The sequence below is a fragment of the Canis lupus genome, chromosome 1 (genome assembly GCF_011100685.1).
Source record: "Canis lupus familiaris isolate Mischka breed German Shepherd chromosome 1, alternate assembly UU_Cfam_GSD_1.0, whole genome shotgun sequence".
NCBI classification, from domain to species: Eukaryota; Metazoa; Chordata; class Mammalia; order Carnivora; family Canidae; genus Canis; species Canis lupus.
Window position 1 is genome coordinate 109260800 of NC_049222.1, and position 20671 is coordinate 109281470.

At 54.2% G+C, this 20671-nt stretch overlaps 1 protein-coding gene across 6 annotated transcripts in view; it reads left to right on the top strand.

Moving 5' to 3' along the window:
- SLC8A2 (solute carrier family 8 member A2) overlaps window positions 1-20652 on the top strand; it is a 30349-nt gene extending 9697 nt beyond the window's left edge. For 5 of the 6 annotated variants that reach the window (XM_038528435.1, XM_038528434.1, XM_038528436.1 and 2 more), the window contains 8 exons: window positions 94-758; window positions 6438-6860; window positions 10867-10970; window positions 11128-11145; window positions 12842-12966; window positions 13276-13375; window positions 17675-17953; window positions 19252-20652. In XM_038528435.1, coding sequence (XP_038384363.1) covers window positions 94-758; window positions 6438-6860; window positions 10867-10970; window positions 11128-11145; window positions 12842-12966; window positions 13276-13375; window positions 17675-17953; window positions 19252-19628 — 2091 coding nt within the window. In that variant the 3' untranslated portion in view covers window positions 19629-20652. The remainder of the gene's footprint in view (window positions 1-93; window positions 759-6437; window positions 6861-10866; window positions 10971-11127; window positions 11146-12841; window positions 12967-13275; window positions 13376-17674; window positions 17954-19251) is intronic. The other variant, XM_038528439.1, reaches the window with a different exon arrangement.
- Window positions 20653-20671: the final 19 nt, after the last annotated feature.

Genomic DNA, 20671 nt, shown 5'->3' on the forward strand with positions numbered 1-20671 from the left:
AGTGCCCCGCGAGAGAGACGCAGGGCGGCGGGACGGCGGGCTGCGAGCGCGCCCCCTGGCGGCGCGGCGGTCCTGACCCGCGGCCGCCCGCAGGTGTGGGAGGCGCTGCTGACCCTCGTCTTCTTCCCGGTGTGCGTGGTGTTCGCCTGGATGGCCGATAAGCGGCTGCTCTTCTACAAGTACGTGTACAAGCGCTACCGCACCGACCCGCGCAGCGGCATCATCATCGGCGCCGAGGGCGACCCCCCCAAGAGCATCGAGCTGGACGGCACGTTCGTGGGCGCCGAGGTGCCGGGCGAGCTGGGCGGCCTGGGCCCGGGCCCCGCCGAGGCCCGCGAGCTGGACGCCAGCCGCCGCGAGGTCATCCAGATCCTCAAGGACCTCAAGCAGAAGCACCCGGACAAGGACCTGGAGCAGCTGGTGGGCATCGCCAACTACTACGCGCTGCTGCACCAGCAGAAGAGCCGCGCCTTCTACCGCATCCAGGCCACGCGGCTCATGACGGGCGCGGGCAACGTGCTGCGGCGACACGCGGTGGACGCGTCGCGCAGGGCGTCCCCGGCCGAGGGCCCCGGCGAGGACGAGGACGACGGCGCCAGCCGCATCTACTTCGAGCCCAGCCTCTACCACTGCTTGGAGAACTGCGGCTCGGTGCTGCTGTCCGTCACCTGCCAGGGCGGGGAGGGCAACAGCACGTTCTACGTGGACTACCGCACCGAGGACGGCTCCGCCAAGGCCGGCTCCGACTACGAGTACAGGTGGGTGGGCTGTCCCGGGGCCGCAGCCTCAGGGCTCCTGGCGCTCAGGGCTGCCTCCAGCGCCCGTGTCCTTCACCTTGCCTGGTGGGCAGGCCTGAGGCATCCATCCATTCACCCCTCGCTGGTGCATTCACGGTGGAGAGCCCTCACGGTACCGCACAGCCTTCTAGGTATTGGCCAGATGGTGTGCTGTCCCCCTCCCCCATGCTTGACACTGCTCCCGTGTTAATTATTAGAGCTCCATTATAGGTAGTGTTACCTGGAAGAACAGGTAACCCCTTACCCACACACCCACACACACGCATAACTAAAATAAAAATGTGTATTGAGCGCATGAATGGCATGCATAACAAGACAGCTTGGGTCCCTGCCCTCAAGCTGCAATAAGGTTATGGACTATTAAATATATAAAAACAGCAGGTGATGGTAAGCATTATGTGGGAAAATTAAATGGTATAGAGGAAAGAGGCAGCGCCCACCTTATCCCCAGGTCTTTGGTTGAATCATAAAGAAGCCCACCTCCCCTTGTACCTTCCTACCCTCCTGTGTCTCCCTGCCCCCATCCCTCTCCTCACCCCTCTTTGAAGGGACCTGTGATTTCCCTCCTTCCGCAGCTCCTACTGAGCACCTACTATATGTCAGGTCCTACCTTTAGAACACAGAACAGTCGTGGGGGGAGCCTGGGTGGCTCTGTCTGTTAAGCGTGGGACTCTTGATTTCGGCTTAGGTCATGATCTCGGGGGCATGAGATCAAGCCCCGCATTGGGCTCCCTGCTGGGCATGGAGTCGGCTTAAGATTCTCCTTCTCCCTGTGCCCCTTGCCTCTCCCCTCCTAAAAAAAAGAAGAACACAGAAGTAAACAAGATAACTTCTCTATCCTTGTGTGGCCCACAAAATTTTTTATCTGCTAGTAGTTCTTCTGTCCGTGCCACACTCAAGAATGATAGTTTTATAGTGTATTTTGTTGACTGATGCACTGTCATTGTTGCCTATAATAACACCAACATTTATTGTGGGTCTACTACATGCCAGAAGCGGGTCTGGACAATGAAGACCAGCAGTGAATGAGACATGTCAAGGCCCTGCCCTGATGCAGCTGGGATTCTCGTGGGAAGGATGGGCCACTGGGGAGTGAGCAGTGAAGCTAGAAGAGTGTCAGGGAGTGGTAAGAGCTGCAAAGGAACTGAAGTAGAGGACAGGCTGAGCTTCTCACGGGTCCCACCTGCCACCTGCTACATGGTGTGCCATACCCCCCTTTCATCCTCTTTCTGGAGTAAAGCTGAGGCGTAACTGGTCACAGATCTTTGGTTCTGCTCATGCAGTCGCCAGTCCCCTCGTGCCTCTAACTCTTCCTGGGGCTGGATTTCTGGGTCTCATAAATCTTTAGTTCCACCCCGGTACCCCAGCAAAGACTATCAATAGGCCACCTTCCCTGCCTCTCTGCCTATCACATCTTCCTATCTTTCTACTGCCCTGGGTATTTGTAGATCATTCTGTCCACCTGGGTCAGCCTAGGATCCTCTGATCTGCCCATCCCCATTCATTTTTCTTCCTCTCCCGGCCCCGCCCCGCCACCCCCTCCCCCACTCTGTTTCTCCCGAGTGGGGCTCAGGATCTTTGTTCTGTCATCCTGTAGCATGGGATCCCTTTGGCCATCTGTGACCTCCTCTCTCCATCCTATCCCTACCATTCCCCGTCTCCCAGCCTCCTTGGACTAAAGAAAAGGCATTCACCATACTGGTGCCTGCTGTCACTAGAGCTCAGCATTCCACTGCTACCCACACCCCGAGTCTGCCCTGCCCCCATCTTTTGCAGAAGGAAGTGAGTATGGGTGTCACTGCAGGCATCAGCGGCGCCTTTCTCACCTGCAAATGACCTCAGTAGTGAGATGTCTGAAGTGCAGGAGTAAATGCTGCTCAGTGGTGGCACCAAAGAGCTAGGAAAAGTTGACGCCTTCCTTCTATCCCTGCTCTCCCATCCCAGGTGACAGTCACAGGCCTGGCATCACTTATCAGTGCAGCATAAGTCCAGGACTAGGAGGGAGGACACCTGGGTTCCAGTCCAAATTAGCCCTGGACCCTGTTTCTTGAGAAAGTTTCTGCCTCAGTGTGGGCAATCCGGGCTGTCACATACAGTTATTGAGATTGTGCACTGCGTAAGAGCACCACATCTAAGAAAGCTCTATTCATATAATGGATATTGTGGATTTGTATGTCTATTGTGACCATGTCCTGATTCATGGAAATAAAAGTGTCTTGAAGAAGATAACCCATTTTCAGATTTGCCCACAGCCACTATACGGATTAGGGTGGTCCATGGGCCTTAGTTTCTCCAAATTAAATATGATCTCTGAGGCACCAAAGGATCATGGCTGTTCCCAGATTCTGAGATTTAAGCCCTATAATTTTAATATGCTAAGAATCTAAAGTTTTAAGTTTCCAGGATTCCCATATCTGGGTATTCTAACCCATATCCCAACCAGTCTCTGATTTGATGGTGCTAAGATTTTCATCTTCTCAGATTTTGTGCATCCACTGTTGAAACACGAGTCCATCTTCTATACTTCTATCATACCTGGTTTCTAAAATCCCCATGTTCTTTTTCTGCCCAACCTTTTATTGTGAAAAAGAAATTCACACCTGCAGAACTGCAGAGATGGCTTAGTGAACCCTCATGTAACCTTTCCCCAGATTCACCAATTGTTCATGTTCTGTCCTGCTTGCATTCACTCACTCTCTCGAATATATAATAGTATTAATAATTGTGGCACGAGATGGGAGCGAGTTGCAGACAGCATGACCACTCACTCATGAACACTTGAGTGTGCATCTGCTAAGATTTATGACATTCCCCACCACCACCCCACCACAGTCACAATCTGATCACCGCACTCAAGAAATGTAATACTGAATCAATATTATTACCCAATCTGCAGTCCCTGTTTGCATTTTCCCTGGTTGTCGCCATAACATCCTTGTGGCTGTGTTTTTGCTCCCTCCCTCTTTTCCGGTCCAATCCAGCACCAAATGTTGCACTTGGTTGTCATTCTCTAAATTTAGAGTTCTTCTGGATCAATACCTCAGCTTCTCTATGACTTTTGTGACCCTGACACTTTTGAAGATAGGCCAGTTAGTACAGCAGTCCTCAATTTGGGTTTGTCAGATGTTTCCTCATGATTAGATTCAGGTGATGGCCAGAGTTCATGCAAGTGATGTGGTGTCCTCTTCAGTGCATTATACCAGGAGGCTGTGACACCTGCCTGTCCCACTATTAGTGATGTCCACTTTAACCATTTGGTAAAGAGGGTGCTAAAATCCCCCCGTCTACTAACCCTTAAGTTTACATTTCTAACATCCCATAACTTTAGCATTCTAAGATTCTAATCTTTTTTTTTTTTTGAGATTTTATTTATTTGAAAGAGAGAGCATGCAAACAGTAGAAGGAGCAGAGGGATAGGGACAAGCAGACTCTGTGCTGAGTATGGAGCCCAATATGGGGCTCAATCTCATGGCCCTGAGATCATGACCTGAGCCTAAACCAAGAGTTGGATGCTTAACTGACTGAGCCACCACCAGGCCACCCCTAAGACTCTAATCTTAATACACAAATATCACTAGCTAACTTGTAGAGTGCTTCCCTTGCATTATAACTCAATCCTCATAACACAATCACGAGGTAGACACTGTTATCAGCTCTACTTTACAGATAAGGAAGCTGAAATTCAGAGGGCTGCAAATCCTAACTGCCCTAGATCACACTGCCAGCACAGCAGCCCAACCCGGCTTGGAGCAGGTGGGCTCACTGGGCTGGGTGCCTCGGCCACCACGGACAGCGTCTCCTGAGCAGAAGGCTGCCGCCACAGGGAGCCCCTTACCTGGAGTCTACTCCAGGCTTGTCACCTGGGTTCTACCTCTTCGCCAGAAACTTGGGGTCCCTCTGCCCCTCCCACATAGCTGGATTGCTCTGGGAGAACTGGAGCTCAGGACCTTTTATGAAAGTGATCACAGTAATGATAGAGAACACTCATAGATCATATAGCACCTTTCAGAAATGGTGCCAGAGGTGCATGGAGTGAGCATCTGGGTGGGGAAATTATAGATGCATTTACATCCCAGACACATTTTGATGCCTGCAGCCCTGCCAAGAGCCCACCCATTCCCTGTCCCCTCAAAGTTTCACCCTGACTACCCTGATGTCACTGTCTCATTTCTTCCTCTGCCCCATTATAGAGCATCTCGCATGTGCTTCAGAGACTTACACAGCTGATGCTCCAAGGCAGCTCATATCCTTCCCCACCTCAGAGGCCTCCCATGCTTCCCATCCCACTCCAAGTAAGCACCAAAGTCCTCACTGTGGCCCACCACAGCCCCGTGACATCTGCCCTGTTTCCCTCCTCTGGGATGTTGTCTCCCTCATCTCCCACTCCCTCTTTCTCCCTCCACTAGAGCCAGGCTGGCCCCCTCAAACACTCCAAGCTTCTCCTGCCTCAAGACATTTGCACTGGCTGTCCCCTTTGCCAGAGATTTTTCCCCAGATACCCTCCACATGGCTCTCTCCCTCCTCTTCCTCAAGTCTCTGCTCAAACGTCACCTCTCAGAAAAGCTTGCCCTGATATCCTAGCACAACAGCTTCTCACTCCCTACCCTCCTTCCTCTGGTTTCCTCTATTTTTCTTCATAGTACAATCAGCACCTGACACTTTATTATATGTTTGTTTATCCGTCTCCTGCACTATAACAGAAGCTCCACTGGAGTAGGGATTTTCTCTGATCTGAGAAAACACTAAGAACAGTGCCTGGCACACAGCAGCTGCTCAGTAAATATTTGTTGAATGAATGGCCTGTAATTAAATTATTAAATGTGTAATTGTCACTGCGATGTGACTCTCTCACGAGGCTGTGAGTCTGGTGAGCCCTGTGCAGACAGGGCCTCATCACCACTCTGTTCCCAGCACCGCCCAGCACAGGGCACAGAGAAAATGCTCAGGGAGTATTTGTTGACTGAATGAATGAATGGCACCAAGTTAAGAAGTGTAGACTTTCTCTTGCGGGTACCCAGGAGTACACAAGGGTTTTCATCAGAAGTGTGAAAAGGTCAGCTCTGGGCCCTACATCCCTGCTACTCCTAAATGTGGTCCCTGTATCCTATGGGAGCATCCACATCCCATGGGATCATCCACATCCTGTGGGAGGAGAGACTTAGAAATGCAGTGTTGAAACCCGGGGCCACTGAACCGGAATCTGCATTTTATCAAGATCTCCCAGGGGATTCGTGTGCACAATAAGGTTTGAGAAGTGTGGCTGTGGAACACTGCAGGCTCTCTCCGTTCTGGGATTTTGCATGTGCTGTTCCCTCTGCTTGGAGCATTCCCGTCCACTAGGAAACTCCCCCAGGAAGCTGGCGCTGATCTCTTTTTCATCATTATTTATTCATCGCTGGTGCTCCTAAACCTCAGGGGTCCATGGTGGGAGGAGCTGTCCTGCTGCATCCCCTTCCCCCACCCAGCCCCAGAAGCCCACCCTGATTGATCCTCAGTATTATTTAATGCCGGTCCACCCTCATACTTGGGAGTTTTCCGAGGCGCCTTTCCCTCCTCTAGGACGCCTGCCCTGACTCCTCTCCTTCCCACAGAGCCGCTGACCCACCTACACCCCTTTCTCCCCCAACCCTCCCGCCGCAGCGAGGGCACGCTGGTGTTCAAGCCGGGCGAGACGCAGAAGGAGCTGCGCATTGGCATCATCGACGACGACATCTTTGAGGAGGACGAACACTTCTTCGTGCGGCTACTGAACCTGCGCGTCGGGGACGCGCAGGGCATGTTCGAGCCCGACGGCGGCGGGCGACCCAAGGGACGGCTGGTGGCGCCGCTGCTGGCCACTGTCACCATCCTGGACGACGACCACGCGGGCATCTTCTCCTTCCAGGACCGCCTGCTGCACGTGAGCGAGTGCATGGGCACCGTGGACGTGCGCGTCGTGCGCAGCTCGGGCGCCCGGGGCACCGTGCGCCTTCCATACCGCACGGTGGACGGCACGGCGCGCGGCGGCGGCGTGCACTACGAGGACGCGTGCGGCGAGCTCGAGTTCGGCGACGACGAGACCATGTGAGCGCGCCGCGGCGGGAGGGAGCGGGGCTCGGCGGGGAGGCGGGGCCGGGGCGGGGCCGGGGGCGGGGCGGGGCGGGGCGTGCCCTTTGGTGGGTGGGGCCTTGTGGGGAGGCGGGGCAAGGCCCAGAGAGGGGGCGGGACAGGGGTGAGGAGGGGGAAGACAGGAGAGACGGGGTGGGACCAAGATTCAGGGGCGGGAAGCGGGAAGGACTTGGGAGAAAGAGGCTGGTTTGAGAGGAGGGTGGGCCCGAGGAGGAAGGGCCAGGTGAGGCGAGGGAGAAGAGGTAGGAGAGGGGCCTGGGGACAGGAGTGTAGAGGACTGAATCGGTGCCTAGTGGAGATGGACTGTGGCCTGAGCAGAGGGGCCTCGTGGGCAAGAGGGGGGGTGCGATCGAGGTGGGACGGTGCCTGTGGAAACGGGGAGGCAGCAAGGCCTGAGGCGGTGGACGGGGTCTGCGGAGGGGCGGGGGCGGGGCCTACGGGAATGGGGCGGGGCTTGGGGCGGGAGGGGCGGGGCTTGTGGTCGGAGGAAGAACCTGGCGGAACCGCGGGACCCTTGAGGGGAATGCGGTCGAGGCTTCGGGAAGACACCGAGTAGGAATGTGGGGGCAGGGCCCGGAGAGACACTGAAGAAGCCGGAGGACACTGGATTTGCGCGACTGGGGTGGGTCTGGGGAAGCGGGCTGGATTCACACACGCTGGCGCGCACAGAACCCGCAAGCCGCAGACACGCTCGCTAACACAGCGTCGGGGCTGGTCTCACGCCCAGACACGCGGCCACCCCCTTACACAGATGCCGAGTCCACCCCCCGCCGCCCGCCTGGATGCGGGCGGCACCTCCCCCTTCGCCCGCTGCCTTCCGCCCCCGCACGCCCGTCTGTCTCCCTCCTCCGGCCGCCCACGCTCCTCCCACCCAGCAGGGCCCCCACCGCGCTCCCTCCGCTCCTCCTCCCGGCCCCGCGCCTTGGCCTCCGCTCAGCCTCCCGCTGCTCTCCCCGCCCCTCCGCCCTCCCTCCGCGTCTCCGCGTCTCTCGCTCCCGGCAGTCTCTCTCTGGGTCTCTGTTAATCTCTAGATCTCGATCCCCGATGTCTAGCTCTCTGACTCGGGTTATGTTTCAGTTACGGACTCTCCATACCTTCCTCTCTCTCTCTCTCTCTCTCTCTCTCTCTCTTTCTGGTTTGAGCTAAGAACTTGGGTTGAGGGCTGAAAGCACCAGCCCAGATCCCGTCTGTCACATTCAAGAAGCAGGAGGAATGGGGAGAGTTGTCTTTCTGCCCTTTCTGGTCCTTCCTGTAGTCTAACTCGCTTCCCTCCTGCTGCTGCAACCCCACAGGCCCTCTCCTCCCCCAGGCGGCTTCCCCAGGCTGGGCGCCCTCTGCCCCCACCCCTACCCTCGCCCCCACCCAAGCTTCCAGCTGTGGCTTCTGAAGACAGAGTACAGGAGGCTAATTAGCGTTTAGGGAAACACATCCTCCTCTCACGGGCTGGTGCTAATTAGAGGTGCTTGGAAGCAGCCCCGCTGGAGGGGGGCCCCAGGCAGGACTGGGCAACACTGAGGTGGAGGAGAGACGCCCAGAGATGGAGTGGCGGGGAGAGAGTGCGGCAGAGACAAAGGGAAAGACCTAGAGATAGAGATGGAGGGAAAGAGTCACAGAGAGAAAGGGACAGAAAGAAACTTTCATTCAGAGGGAGAAAGAAACAGAAATATGTGGAGAGAGAGAGATTGAGAGGATACGATCCAGGAAGCCTGAAAGGAGGTGAGATGCTAGGAAGAAAGAGACCTTCTTACTGAGAGAAACTCAGTGGGACTCAGGGAAGAAGAGGTCCTCTTGATGCTACAGAGAGAAAAGAGTTTGGGTCAGAGAGGGGCACAAGAGACAGGACATGATGGAGACTGGTCCGAGATCAGAGGCTGCAGAGGGTGGGAGAGTGGGGTTTCCAGGAAACAGAGAGGGCAGGCATGAGGGCGGCAGTGTCAGGCTGGGGAGAAAGGCTGCTTCCTCTGATCTCAGGAAGTCCTGCTTTTGTCTAGCTCGAGTCCCTCATGCTGTCCCCTGCCAGTTGGGTTTCCCCTCCCTGGGTCCCCCGAGGGCACGCGCCTAAGGGTGCCAGCTGGCGCGCGTGTCACTGCGTGTCAGTCACCACATGTCAGTGGATCACGGACGTGTCTGTGAGAGACGGAGCGTCGGAGGTGTGTGTGTATCACTCTGTCAGCATGTCACCCAGGTCGGCAGCTGTCTGCATGTCAGGGTGTGTGCAGAGAATGTCTCCAGAGACCCTGCGTCTTGCCACGGCGTTCCAGCACCTTGGACAGCTCCCAGCCCACTCCTGAGGTTGGGGGCGGCCATTCCTCTTCACCCACAGAAAATTTAAAATATCCTGAGACCAGGAGGGGGTGAGGGTGGAAGTGGGCACATGTCCCCACATGACTGTTTTGTGTGCATCTGTCTTTGCATGGGTGTCGCTGTATCTTGTGCGTCTGTGTGTGGAGATGGGTCCATTGAGAGACTGTATGATTGAGAGCCTCTTGCTCTAGTTGTGTTAACTTTGGCTCTTCCATTCTATGGACACCGAGAGACCAAGATGGGGAAAGAAGAACACAGATAAAGAAAGGCAGAGAGCTGGGGAGGAGCCTGAGACAGAAAGGGTCAGAGATGGGGAGAGAGACGGAGAGACTGAAGGGAATAAAAATAAACAGACACGAAGAGGCATAATGAGTGAGATATAAGGAAGAAGAGTCTACATGGTACCACAGTGGGGCTCTGCAGGTTGGCGAAGTCGCGAGGCTGTGGTGGGGGTGTTGTGCTAACAGGCATCTGGTCTGTGCGATTTTGCCACTGCATAGAGAATGGCTGCGGGGTGCGATGGTGTGTGGGTGTGGGCGGTGTGATTGGCTGAGCTTCCTCTGCTGGGTGACTGTGTGGGCTGGGTGTTTGTGTTTCTGGGTTCTGAGGCCGGGCCTCAAGGTTCCTACAGCTGAAAGAGCTGCTAGTGGCAGGGCTGTGGGCTTTCTGGGAGTTGTGGGTCTTTGTGAGTGTGGGGGGGGGGGGTGAGTTGTGTGCCTGGAGGGCACGCATAGCTTCTGGGTCTTCCTCCCCAGTCCCTACTGTTCCCCAGTTACCATAGCAGTGGGGATGCTGGGAAAATCAATTAACACTCACTTAACCCTCAGAATGCAGTCAGGGCAGAGGGCAGGAAGCAGAATGTCTCTTGAGTGGAAGGATTAGAGTTAACAAATGTTTCTGGAAGGCATACTATGTGCCAGGCACTGTTCTAGGCATTGGGGATACAGCAAAGAACATAAATGAACAAAGGTCATTGCCATGGCGGAATTTACATTTTAATGAGAAGAGGCAAGTGGCAAAGTACAAGCAAAATAAATACACTAAGTGGTATGTTAGAAGGTGACATGCAACAAAGAAGACATAGAACAGAATAGGGGGGCCAGGTGTGCTGGGGTTGGGGCAAGGGTGAATTTCAAAATTAAAGAAAGGGGTTGGAATGGGCTTCATTGAGCACATGGGCTTCATGTTTGAGCAGGGATCCAGGGGAACTGAGGAAATGAGCCTGGGGGAAGATTGTTCTAAGTGGACAGAACAGTCAGTGTAAGGGCCCTGTGGCACAAACAGGCCTGGCATGTTCAAGAAACAGTGAGGAAGCCGGTGTAGCTGGAGTGAGTGAGCAAGGGGGAGCAGGATGGGGAGGCCAGAAAGGGACAAAAGGCCACATTGCATGGGGCCTTGTTGGCCATTGTGAGGACTTTGGTTTTTATTCTGGCCGAGATGGGAACCATGTGAACATTTTGAGTACAAGAAAGACCTACTCTTGTTTCTTTCAAGCAGGGATAATAGAGAGCCTTCCTGGGATGGGCAGTTATAAGGATTAACTGAAATTATGGAGCTTGGGTTGGAGGGGTGCTCAACATAGTGGGCTAGTGGGTGAGTCATCTGGCGATCTGGGGAGGGGCCTTATGCTGGGTGCTCTTCCTCCTCCCACCCTCAGGAAAACTCTTCAGGTAAAGATAGTTGATGACGAGGAATATGAGAAAAAGGATAATTTCTTCATCGAACTGGGCCAGCCGCAGTGGCTGAAGCGAGGGATTTCAGGTGAGGGGTGATGGTTGGGCTGCGGGAGAGGTAAGGGGTCCAGGATGGGAAGACCCGGGGAGGCTCCGTTAGAGGGTGCTCCTTCAGGCTCATGGATCTGAGCTTCTCAGGGAAGCAATCTCACCTGCTCTCTGTTTCTCTCTCTCTCTCCTCCCAGCTCTGCTGCTCAATCAAGGTGAGTGGAGTTACCTCTGGGCTTTGACTAGACGGGGCACACTGGAGGGAAGTCTTGGGAGAGGGTCATAGCCTCAAGCTACCCTTCCATGTCATGTTTGAGGCAAGTTAGAGGTGAGACAAAGGCAGATTTGGGGCTTTGGAAGGTTGGAACTGACCTCAGAGTTGCCAAGGCCCATTGAGTTTGGAGTTATATTTGGGGGTTTGGAGGCCAAGATCGTGTTTTTATTTTGTTTTGTTCTGAGAGAGAGAGAGAGGGAGAGAGAGAACATGATTGGGAGGGCAGAGGGAGAGGGTGAGAGAGAATTTCAAGCAGACTCCACACCCAGCACAGAGCTCAGTGTGGGGCTTGATCTCACAACCCTGAGATCATGACCTGAGCTGAAATCAAAAGTCAGAAGCTCAACCGACTGAGCCACGCAGGTGCCCCAAGATCATGTTTTGTTTGTAGTTAATGTTGGGGGGATGATAAGTCAGTACCTCATCCAGGTTTATGGTGAGATCAGATTAGAATTGGGGTCAGATTTATGTCAAAGTCTAGGTGTGGGTTTGACCAAATGAGTTTGGGGGAATTATGGTTCAAGTTGGGGCCAGGGTCAGAGATTGGGGTGAGGGTGGGGGCAGTGGCTCAAAGATAAAGGACAGAGTACTTTTGGAACTAAGATCAGGATTGGAGTTTGGGTTTAGGATTAGGGTCAGACTAAAGATCATATTAGTCAGGGTAAATAACAGGAGCTGCCATAACAAATAGGCCCCCCAATCCCAGAAGCTTAACACAATAAAGCCATTGGTGGCAGAGTTTTCTGAGGGTGTTCCTGGTGGGAGTAGCTTTCCACTGAGAATTAGGGTTAAGTAGGTGCTAGGCTTGAAGCAAAAGACCAACATGCTTTGGGGAGATAAGTGAGGTAAGAGCTACCTATGGCTGGGTCTGGGTCCAAGTTCTGTACCAAAATTGGGTATCCCATCTTTCCTCACCACCCCAGCTACACTCAAGGATGTTTTTCAGAGCTTAGATGTAGAGACAAAGCCTCCTCCCACAGGGATGGTAATGATGATGATGGTTGTGATTTTTAACAAGTATTTATTTTTTTTAAAAAGATTTATTTATTCATTTATTTATGATAGAGAGAGAGAGAGAGAGAGAGAGGCAGAGACACAGGAGGAGGGAGAAGCAGGTTCCATGCCGGGAGCCCGACGTGGGACTCGATCCCGGGACTCCAGGATCGCGCCCTGGGCCAAAGGCAGGCGCTAAACCGCTGAGCCACCCAGGGATCCCCTTAACAAGTATTTAAACAGTCCGTTTTGGACTGTTTATTGTGTGCCAGGCACTGTGCTAAGGTGCACATGAATTAACTTCTTTAACCCTCACAACCACTGATAAGGTAGCTACTATTGTGCCTGTTTTACAGATATGAACACTGAGATACAGAGAGTCCAGAACATTGCCGAAGGTCACGTAGCTCCTTCCATATGAAGCCCAGAGCCCACCAGCTGAACCTCATGGACTAGCTGGGTCTTAGGTTGGGGAAGATAGTGATCAGATGGGACACTGGGGCAGGCTGGGAGCATGCCATCAGGAAGCCTTCCCAAAGGACAGCAGACAGGTTTTCTTTCTCAAGAGGAACAGAGAGTGAGGACACTATTGGCCCGGTGAGGTAGGCCTCCCTGGAGTTTAACTCCCATCCTTCATGCTGCAGGGGATGGGGACAGGAAGTTGACAGCTGAGGAGGAGGAGGCTCGGAGGATAGCAGAGATGGGCAAGCCAGTTCTTGGGGAAAACTGCCGACTGGAAGTCATCATCGAGGAGTCATATGATTTTAAGGTGACTTTCTGGGTCCCCAGCTTCCTGGAGTCTTGCCTGAGTCATTTCCTGGGGGAGGGAGGTTCAGGAGGAGTCAACTATGAGGGTCATAAGGGGAGGGATGGCCAAGGGTCCAAGACCATCCTCTCATCCCTCTGCCAGCACCATGGACAGTAACACTCCCTTTTCCTTTCTTGCTGTGAATCAGGGTATGGGGGCATGGGGACCCCTGAGCATGGGCTGTGAGTCCAGTGTTCTTCAGGGAGCCTCAGGGGTGCCCTGAGGTGATCATGGGCAATGATCCTGCTTTCCCCCTGCTTTCATCCTCAGAACACAGTGGATAAACTCATCAAGAAAACCAACTTGGCTTTGGTGATTGGGACCCATTCCTGGAGGGAACAGTTTTTAGAGGCAGTTACGGTGAGCGCAGGTAAGTGGGGAGGGAGGAGGAAGAAGAGAGAGAGAGGGAGGGAGGGAGAGACAGAGGAATGGGGAGGAAGAGAGAAATATGAATAGAAAGAAAGAGCGACAAAGAGAGGACAACACGTTAGAGGAAAAAGAACAAGAAAGACACAGAAAGAGGAAGAGCTAAGGAATGGATACAGACAGGAGACACAGATACACAAAGAGACATGGAGACAGCACGAGAGAGAGAGAGAGAGAGAGAGAGAGAGAGAGAGAGAGACAAGTCAGTAAATTGCAAAAGGCCAGAAAGAGAGACACAGAGAGAAAGATAGCAGGAGGAGCTGAGGGAGGAGCAGACCGCCAGGGCTTTCTCATCAGACAGCCCGAGGGTGGGACCAGGTTAAAAGTCTTGGCCTCCCCAGACAGCCTGGGCTCCTCTGTTGCCATGGAGACAGTCACCAGGACACCCAGCTCACTCCCACCTGTGCCGGGAACCCGCCTTAGGTCTCAGGCGGGCCCATACTGCCCCCCTGTGGCCAGAGACACCATGACACTTGCATTCACAGGCTCAATCTTGGAGACCAACAGTGGCCCTTTGTGATGCGGATAGGAGAAACTGAGGCCCGGAGGCAGAGGAGGGACTGGCCTGAAATCCCCCACAGGGACTTCACGTGGAGCTCAAGCCTTCTGTCCCTTACACAAACCTCAGGTTTCCTTCAGGGAGGCCTAACTGGTGGGAACTGAAATCACACCAGGGATTGTGGTTGATGGGTGGGATCAAAAGCAATGTGGCTTTGAAGATGGAGAAATACCAGGTAGTAGACCTACAGACAGCAGCTCGTAGGTCCAATAGAAACAAAGTGGTGTCTCCCTCTGAAGCCACATTCTTTCCATATCTATTTCTGAGGGATCCTCTGGACTCAGCCCTGTGTAGGACATTGCTGGGGACAAAGGGATAACCATGACAGATGACAGCATGGGCCTTGGTTTCACAGAGCTCACAGTCCAGTGGGGGAGACAAACCTGTCACAAAATGACCAGAGTGGGCAGGGCTGGGACAGGGGACCCGAAGTTGCTGCAGGAGCCCAGAGGGGCTATTGACCCAGCCTGAAGGTCAAGGAAGGCTTCCTGGAGGAGGAGGCTTCTGAGATGAGACTTCAAATTGAAATAGGAATTAGCCAGGAGAAGGGAGAAGACAGTGAGGTATTTCAGGCAGAAGGAAAACCAAGTACAGAGACTGGAAGTATGCCGGGTCATGGCACATCTGGGGAGGGTGACTAGTTTCAGGAGTGAAGAAACAGCACGGGATGATGCTGGAGGTGGGCAGAGTCCAGACTGTGCAAATCCTCACAAGCCACGGTAGGGAGCTTGGGTGTCATTTCGGTGCATGGGGTCCCCACGGAGCATTCTGAATAAGGGAAGCTCCGGGCGCTGGAGGGAGTCCACGGAAGGAAGAAGAGGCTGGGATGGGGCGTGAGTTGAGGCTGCCAACCTGTCAGGATATGGACCCTGAGAATGTGATGAGGAGATGGGGCTTCAGTCCAAGAATGCTGAGGAGCCACAGCCCTCCCTCCGGGCTTAGTGGGAAGGAGAGGGTGTGAGACAGTGGTCATGAGGGCCAATGTGAGTCAGCCGACAGGTCTGTAGAAAACAGCTGATTGGATCAGAGGGAGTAGTGGAGTGGGGGAGAGGGAAACCATGGCAGAGATAACTAATCATCTTGATGGTGACAACGATGATGGGGACTGTGGAGTGCCAGGCAGCTTGGAAGTCCATTTCCTGTATGACCTCATTTAACTGATGTTTCCCAAGTATCTGGCTCGGTGCTTGATCATTTTGCACTTTGTTTTTTTTTTTTTTTTAATTTTTATTTATTTATGATAGTCACAGAGAGAGAGAGAGAGAGAGGGGCAGAGACACAGGCAGAGGGAGAAGCAGGCTCCATGCACCGGAAGCCTGACGTGGGATTCGATCCCGGGTCTCCAGGATCGCGCCCTGGGCCAAAGGCAGGCGCCAAACCGCTGCGCCACCCAGGGATCCCTCATTTTGCACTTTGTTCAACAAATGCCTTTCGATTCTTGATGTGAACACAAAGGTGCTTGAGGCACTGCCAGAGAAGGGCTGTTCTCACCCCCTCGGAGGATGAATCATGGCCTGTCTTGCACTTAGAGGTGCTTTTGTATTATAGCCTTTACCTCCCTGCCTTAACTGTAAGCTGTTTGCTGGGTGGCCTTGGTTTGGAGCATCTGTGAATTTCCCCAGGCAATGGAAGAGCCTTCAAACAATAACCATCACACTGAGAGGCGCCGGGCTGCGTGGAGAGTACTTTCTGTGGCTTGACTCATGTAGTTATCGCAGCCTTCTCTTGAGGCTGGTCCAGTTCCTACTCCTATTTCTCAGATAGGCATCCAGAGGCTCAGAGAGGTTAGGACACTGGTTCAAGATCACACGGCAGATCCAAGGTTTGACAACACAGAGGTAGCTCCAGAGCCACAGATGTAACCATGAGGCTCCCTCTATGGGAAAGGTGGAGGAAGAGCCTCCCCTGATGGAAAAGGCCAGAGAAATGAGCAGAGGCCAGAGCCTGCAGGTTCTCAAATGCCAAGCACAGGAGTATGAGCCTGGGTGTAAGGGCAGTGGGAAAGCAAGGCAGGATTTGCAACAGGGCAGGGAAAGCCCTCCAAGACGCATTGATAGCAGCCCCTTCCCTCCCAGGAGTGTGTTCTGTGCTCCCCACTCTGACTTTGGCCATGTCTCACTGTGGCCAATTCGGAATGCGCTCAGCAGCAAACACCAGAAAACTCAACCACAGTGGCTTAAGCACACTAGATTTTCTTTTTCTCACAGAACAAAGAAATCTGCAGGAGGCCATAAGGAATTGGCAGCTCAGTAACATCCTTAAATGCCCAGACTTCTTCTTTATTTTTCTTCTCCACTCTCAGTGGTTGCCATCATGGTTGCAAGATGGTTGCTGCACCTCCAGGTATCAAGTTCACATTCCAGGCAAGCAGAAAGAGGAAGCAGGGAAGCAAGGAGGGGCAGGGGGCCTTTTACATTGCAGCTGACAATTCCATTTACCTGGGGTCACAGCAAATATCTCCTTATTGGATATGTAGCATGAAGAACCAAGAAAGCACACGAACCACTTAGTCAAGCATTTACAAGTTCAAACATATATGTATTTATTTACCAAGCCAAGAGGCTAAGTGGCTGGAAAAGTGGGAGAGGGCTATATGACCTGAATTCCCGAATCCATCCATCTGCCTCTGTCTCCACTGCCACCAGGTATCCTCTGCTTGCTGACGTTCGGTGGTGGGGAGCTGGGGTTGACCAATGAGAAGCAGCCCATGGCTTGGTGGCTGGCCTGGCTTTTCCTCCCTGACTTGCTCAGTGTGACCGGTCCAGGGTTACCCTGTTCCTTGTCTCCGTCCTTCCGGATGTCATTGTGCATGGCCACTCGAGTTGTTCACTACTTCTCATTCACTGCTTCGTGATTCTCAGTCATGGGCAGGTTAGACAAAACATTTCATTTGTGCTTTCCTGTTACAAGCTACTGCAGGTCAAAAGCAAGTCAAATTCAGTCACAGGACATGACACAAACAACTCTCAGGGTGAGTGAGGCATCCTTTTGCAAAGGTCAGAAAAACAGATCCGTAACACAGTGCCCGTGTCCGCAAAGCCAGAAGCCCTGTGGGTGTGTCTCACTGCCAGACTGGGTCACATGGCCACTGTTGCAAGGGATTCTGGGAAGGCAAGTATTTAGCTGAGGACAGGACTGCCACTAGCTGCAAGGAATTCCAGGAAAGTGAATATTTTGTCTGAGGACCTGGCTGTTGCTGGCCCAAAGGGATTCTGGGAAAGTGAATAATGTTAGCTGGGTGTCTGGCATGCTCTAACTGCAAAAGATCTGAGAAAGCAAACACCGTTAGCTGAGTATGTGGCTACTGTTGGCTGCAGTGAAACAGAGGAAGTCAATATTTCTAGCTGCAGAAATGGCTGTCCATAGATGGTAGTTGTAAAGGCTTCTGGGAAGGGGACTCTTTTTTTAGCTAGGCATGTGCCCTCCCTCCCTCGCAGCAAGGAATCTTGGCATGCCAGATATTTTTAGATGGGCACATAGCCTCTAGCTTCAAGGAATTCTGGAAAAGCGAATATTTTTATCTGGGCCCATACATTCTCCTAGCTGCAAGGGATTCTGGGAAAGCATTTAGTTTTATGGAACTCACTGTCTGGAAATTGCACAAAATGCGGGAGGCGGGGGTTGTCTGTAGGCGAGGAAGAAGGAGGCATGGGTGTGTGCCCCAGCTGGGTCGTGTGCCCACAGGGGACGAGGAGGAGGAGGAGGACGGGTCCCGGGAGGAACGGCTGCCTTCCTGCTTTGACTACGTCATGCACTTCCTGACGGTGTTCTGGAAGGTGCTTTTTGCCTGCGTGCCCCCCACCGAGTACTGCCACGGCTGGGCCTGCTTCGGGGTCTGCATCCTGGTCATCGGCCTCCTCACCGCACTCATCGGGGACCTGGCCTCCCACTTTGGCTGCACCGTTGGCCTCAAGGACTCTGTCAACGCTGTAGTCTTCGTGGCCCTGGGCACCTCCATCCCTGGTAACCCCCTGGGAAATTGCTTGTTGGGGTTGAGTCTCAGAGAAGTCAGATAGTAGAACTGAAAAGAAAAGTTCTGCAGATATTAGGTGGTAGAGTCATACAGAGCCCATATGGTGGGTCCCATAGAGATAGGATGATGGAACATAATAGAAACTAGGTGACGAAGGTCCTGTAGATTCAATATGCAAACTGAATCCTCCCCAAAAGCAAATGGGTAGAATGTCCCATAGAACTAAGGTGGAGAGAAATGTAGAAACCAGACAATGAAGATTCCATAGAGAGGGAGGTGAGGCATTGAAGAGAAAGGTAGGAGAGGGGTCCCATAGAAATAAGGTGGGAACTTAATAGTTCCATCCAGTGGGTGCCATAGCAACAAGATCGTAATTACCTTTCCCTCGAGAAACCACATGGAAGATTCCATCGAACTAGGTTGGTGGACACAACAGGAACAAAGCCAATGAGTCTCAAAGCTTTAACTAAGATGAGAGGGCAGAGTCAAAACCAAATGTTGGGGAGCGATGCCATAGAAGTAAGAGTAGAACCTCAAAGACTGTAGTGTATGTCCCATTCAAGCACAATGGCCATGATCCCCCTCTTTCCAAATGAATCTAAGGGAGGGTCCCTTAGAAACCAGGCACCTCAGACAGAAATCCTTACAGGACTGGGAAGACCAGATGTGGGGAGCCTGACACCCCCCTCCTCCACCAACCTCCCATAGGATGTGTTCACCTGTCAGGTGGGGCGCTGTAGGCCTAGAGAGCAGGCATTGTGAATGGTTCTCTGATGCCCCTGCTTCCTGCCAGAGATCTGAGTCACTAGCGAGACGTTCAAAAGTGGGCCGAGGCCATAGAAACCGGGCTGTTTGCTTGACAGAAACCAGGTGGGGGTTCCATGCGGATGGAACCTAACACTTATTTTGTCCAGCCAGGTGGCAATGGGATGATTGGCCCAATAGAGAGTAGGCAGCAGGCCCCACGGAATGCAGCGAGTCTGGGCGCCGCCTCCCCCCAAATCAGACAGCGAGTCCACAGGGGAGCAGGCAGTAGATGCCATAGAAAGGAGGAAGTGGATACCTCTGAATGCACACGAGCCCCCTAGAAAGCAGGCAGCGGGTCCTGCAGAGGGACGGTGACCCCCTTTGCCTTTTGGGTGGGGTCCAGGGCCGCAGGCGCCGACTGGGCAGGCGGCACGGGGATGCTGTGGGGTCTCGGGTGTGGGGTCTGGGGTCTCGGGTCTCGGGGAGGGCAGGCGTCGGGGACCGGCCGAGCCGCTCTGACCGCCCGCCTGTGCCCGCGCAGACACGTTCGCCAGCAAGGTGGCGGCGCTGCAGGACCAGTGCGCGGACGCGTCCATCGGCAACGTGACGGGCTCCAACGCCGTGAACGTGTTCCTGGGCCTCGGCGTGGCCTGGTCGGTGGCCGCCGTGTACTGGGCGGTGCAGGGCCGCCCGTTCGAGGTGCGCACCGGCACGCTGGCCTTCTCCGTCACGCTCTTCACCGTCTTCGCCTTCGTGGGCATCGCCGTGCTGCTGTACCGGCGCCGGCCGCACATCGGGGGCGAGCTGGGCGGCCCGCGCGGCCCCAAGCTCGCCACCACCGCGCTCTTCCTGGGCCTCTGGTTCCTCTACATCCTCTTCGCCAGCCTCGAGGCCTACTGCCACATCCGGGGCTTCTAGGGCCCCCCACCCCGCCCCGAGAGACTCGGCTGCCCCGGCTCCGGACCCGCGTCCTCTTGGTCCTCCAGAGATGCAGCCTCCTCTCCTGGGACGCAGCCTCCCTTCCTCCTGGGAACTGTACCCCCGTCCTCCGTCCCCACGAACATCCTCCTCCCTCCCTTCCCCTCAGGAGTCTCCCAGAGATACCCACGACTGCAGCACATCCCTGTTAGCTCATCCCTGAGATGTCCACACCCCGGGGGACATCTCCACCTCGAGGCCCCTCCCCAGTAACCTAGAGAATCTACCGTCTGTCTACCCTAGACACCTAGCCTTCCCCTATCCCTTAGGACCCCCTTCCTCTAGAGGACCCTCACCATCACCACCACCACCACCTGTGCCCCAGGACCTCAGAACCCAGCCCTCCCTGGGGGACCTTGGACGGAGGCTGATCCATCCCAGGATGTACCCGATCTCACCTTTCTCCCCAACCCTCAGGGAGCTCTGTTCAGCCCCCGGGGGTGGGGCGGAGGAACAGGTAGGTGCGTGCATAGGGGGCCACAACTTCCCTGATTTCTCCACTCAGGCCCTTGGGAGGACACTAATCCTCGAGGCTGGGAGAAGTTTGGGGTTTCAGAGCTGGAGGAGGCACATATGAACCTGCAACTTCTCACATTCCAGCGCCACCACTCGCCTCCACTACCTCTGAGAGCCCAGCTACGCCTTGGAAGGGGAGGGGGGGCCTGTGTGTATATATAGTGTGTTTGGGGAAGGGGGGACGTGGGAGGGTGCATGTCTTGGGGAAAAGGGGTGACAGACTTTCCTTTTGTGAGGGCAGCAGACTCCCCCAGCCATGAGAATTGGCTTTGGGGAGGAGGCCAGGAATCAAAGGGAGTCCAGCCATCTCCCCTGACAATCTAGAAGGCTCATTTTGCCCTCAGTGCCAGCCAATCCAGGCAGGACCCTCGAAGAGGAGACCGAGGGTCCCAGAGGACCAATGCTACAAGCCAGCAAATGCTGCCACATCTCTGCCTGATGGGGAGCAGGGGTGGGTGGGAGGGTGG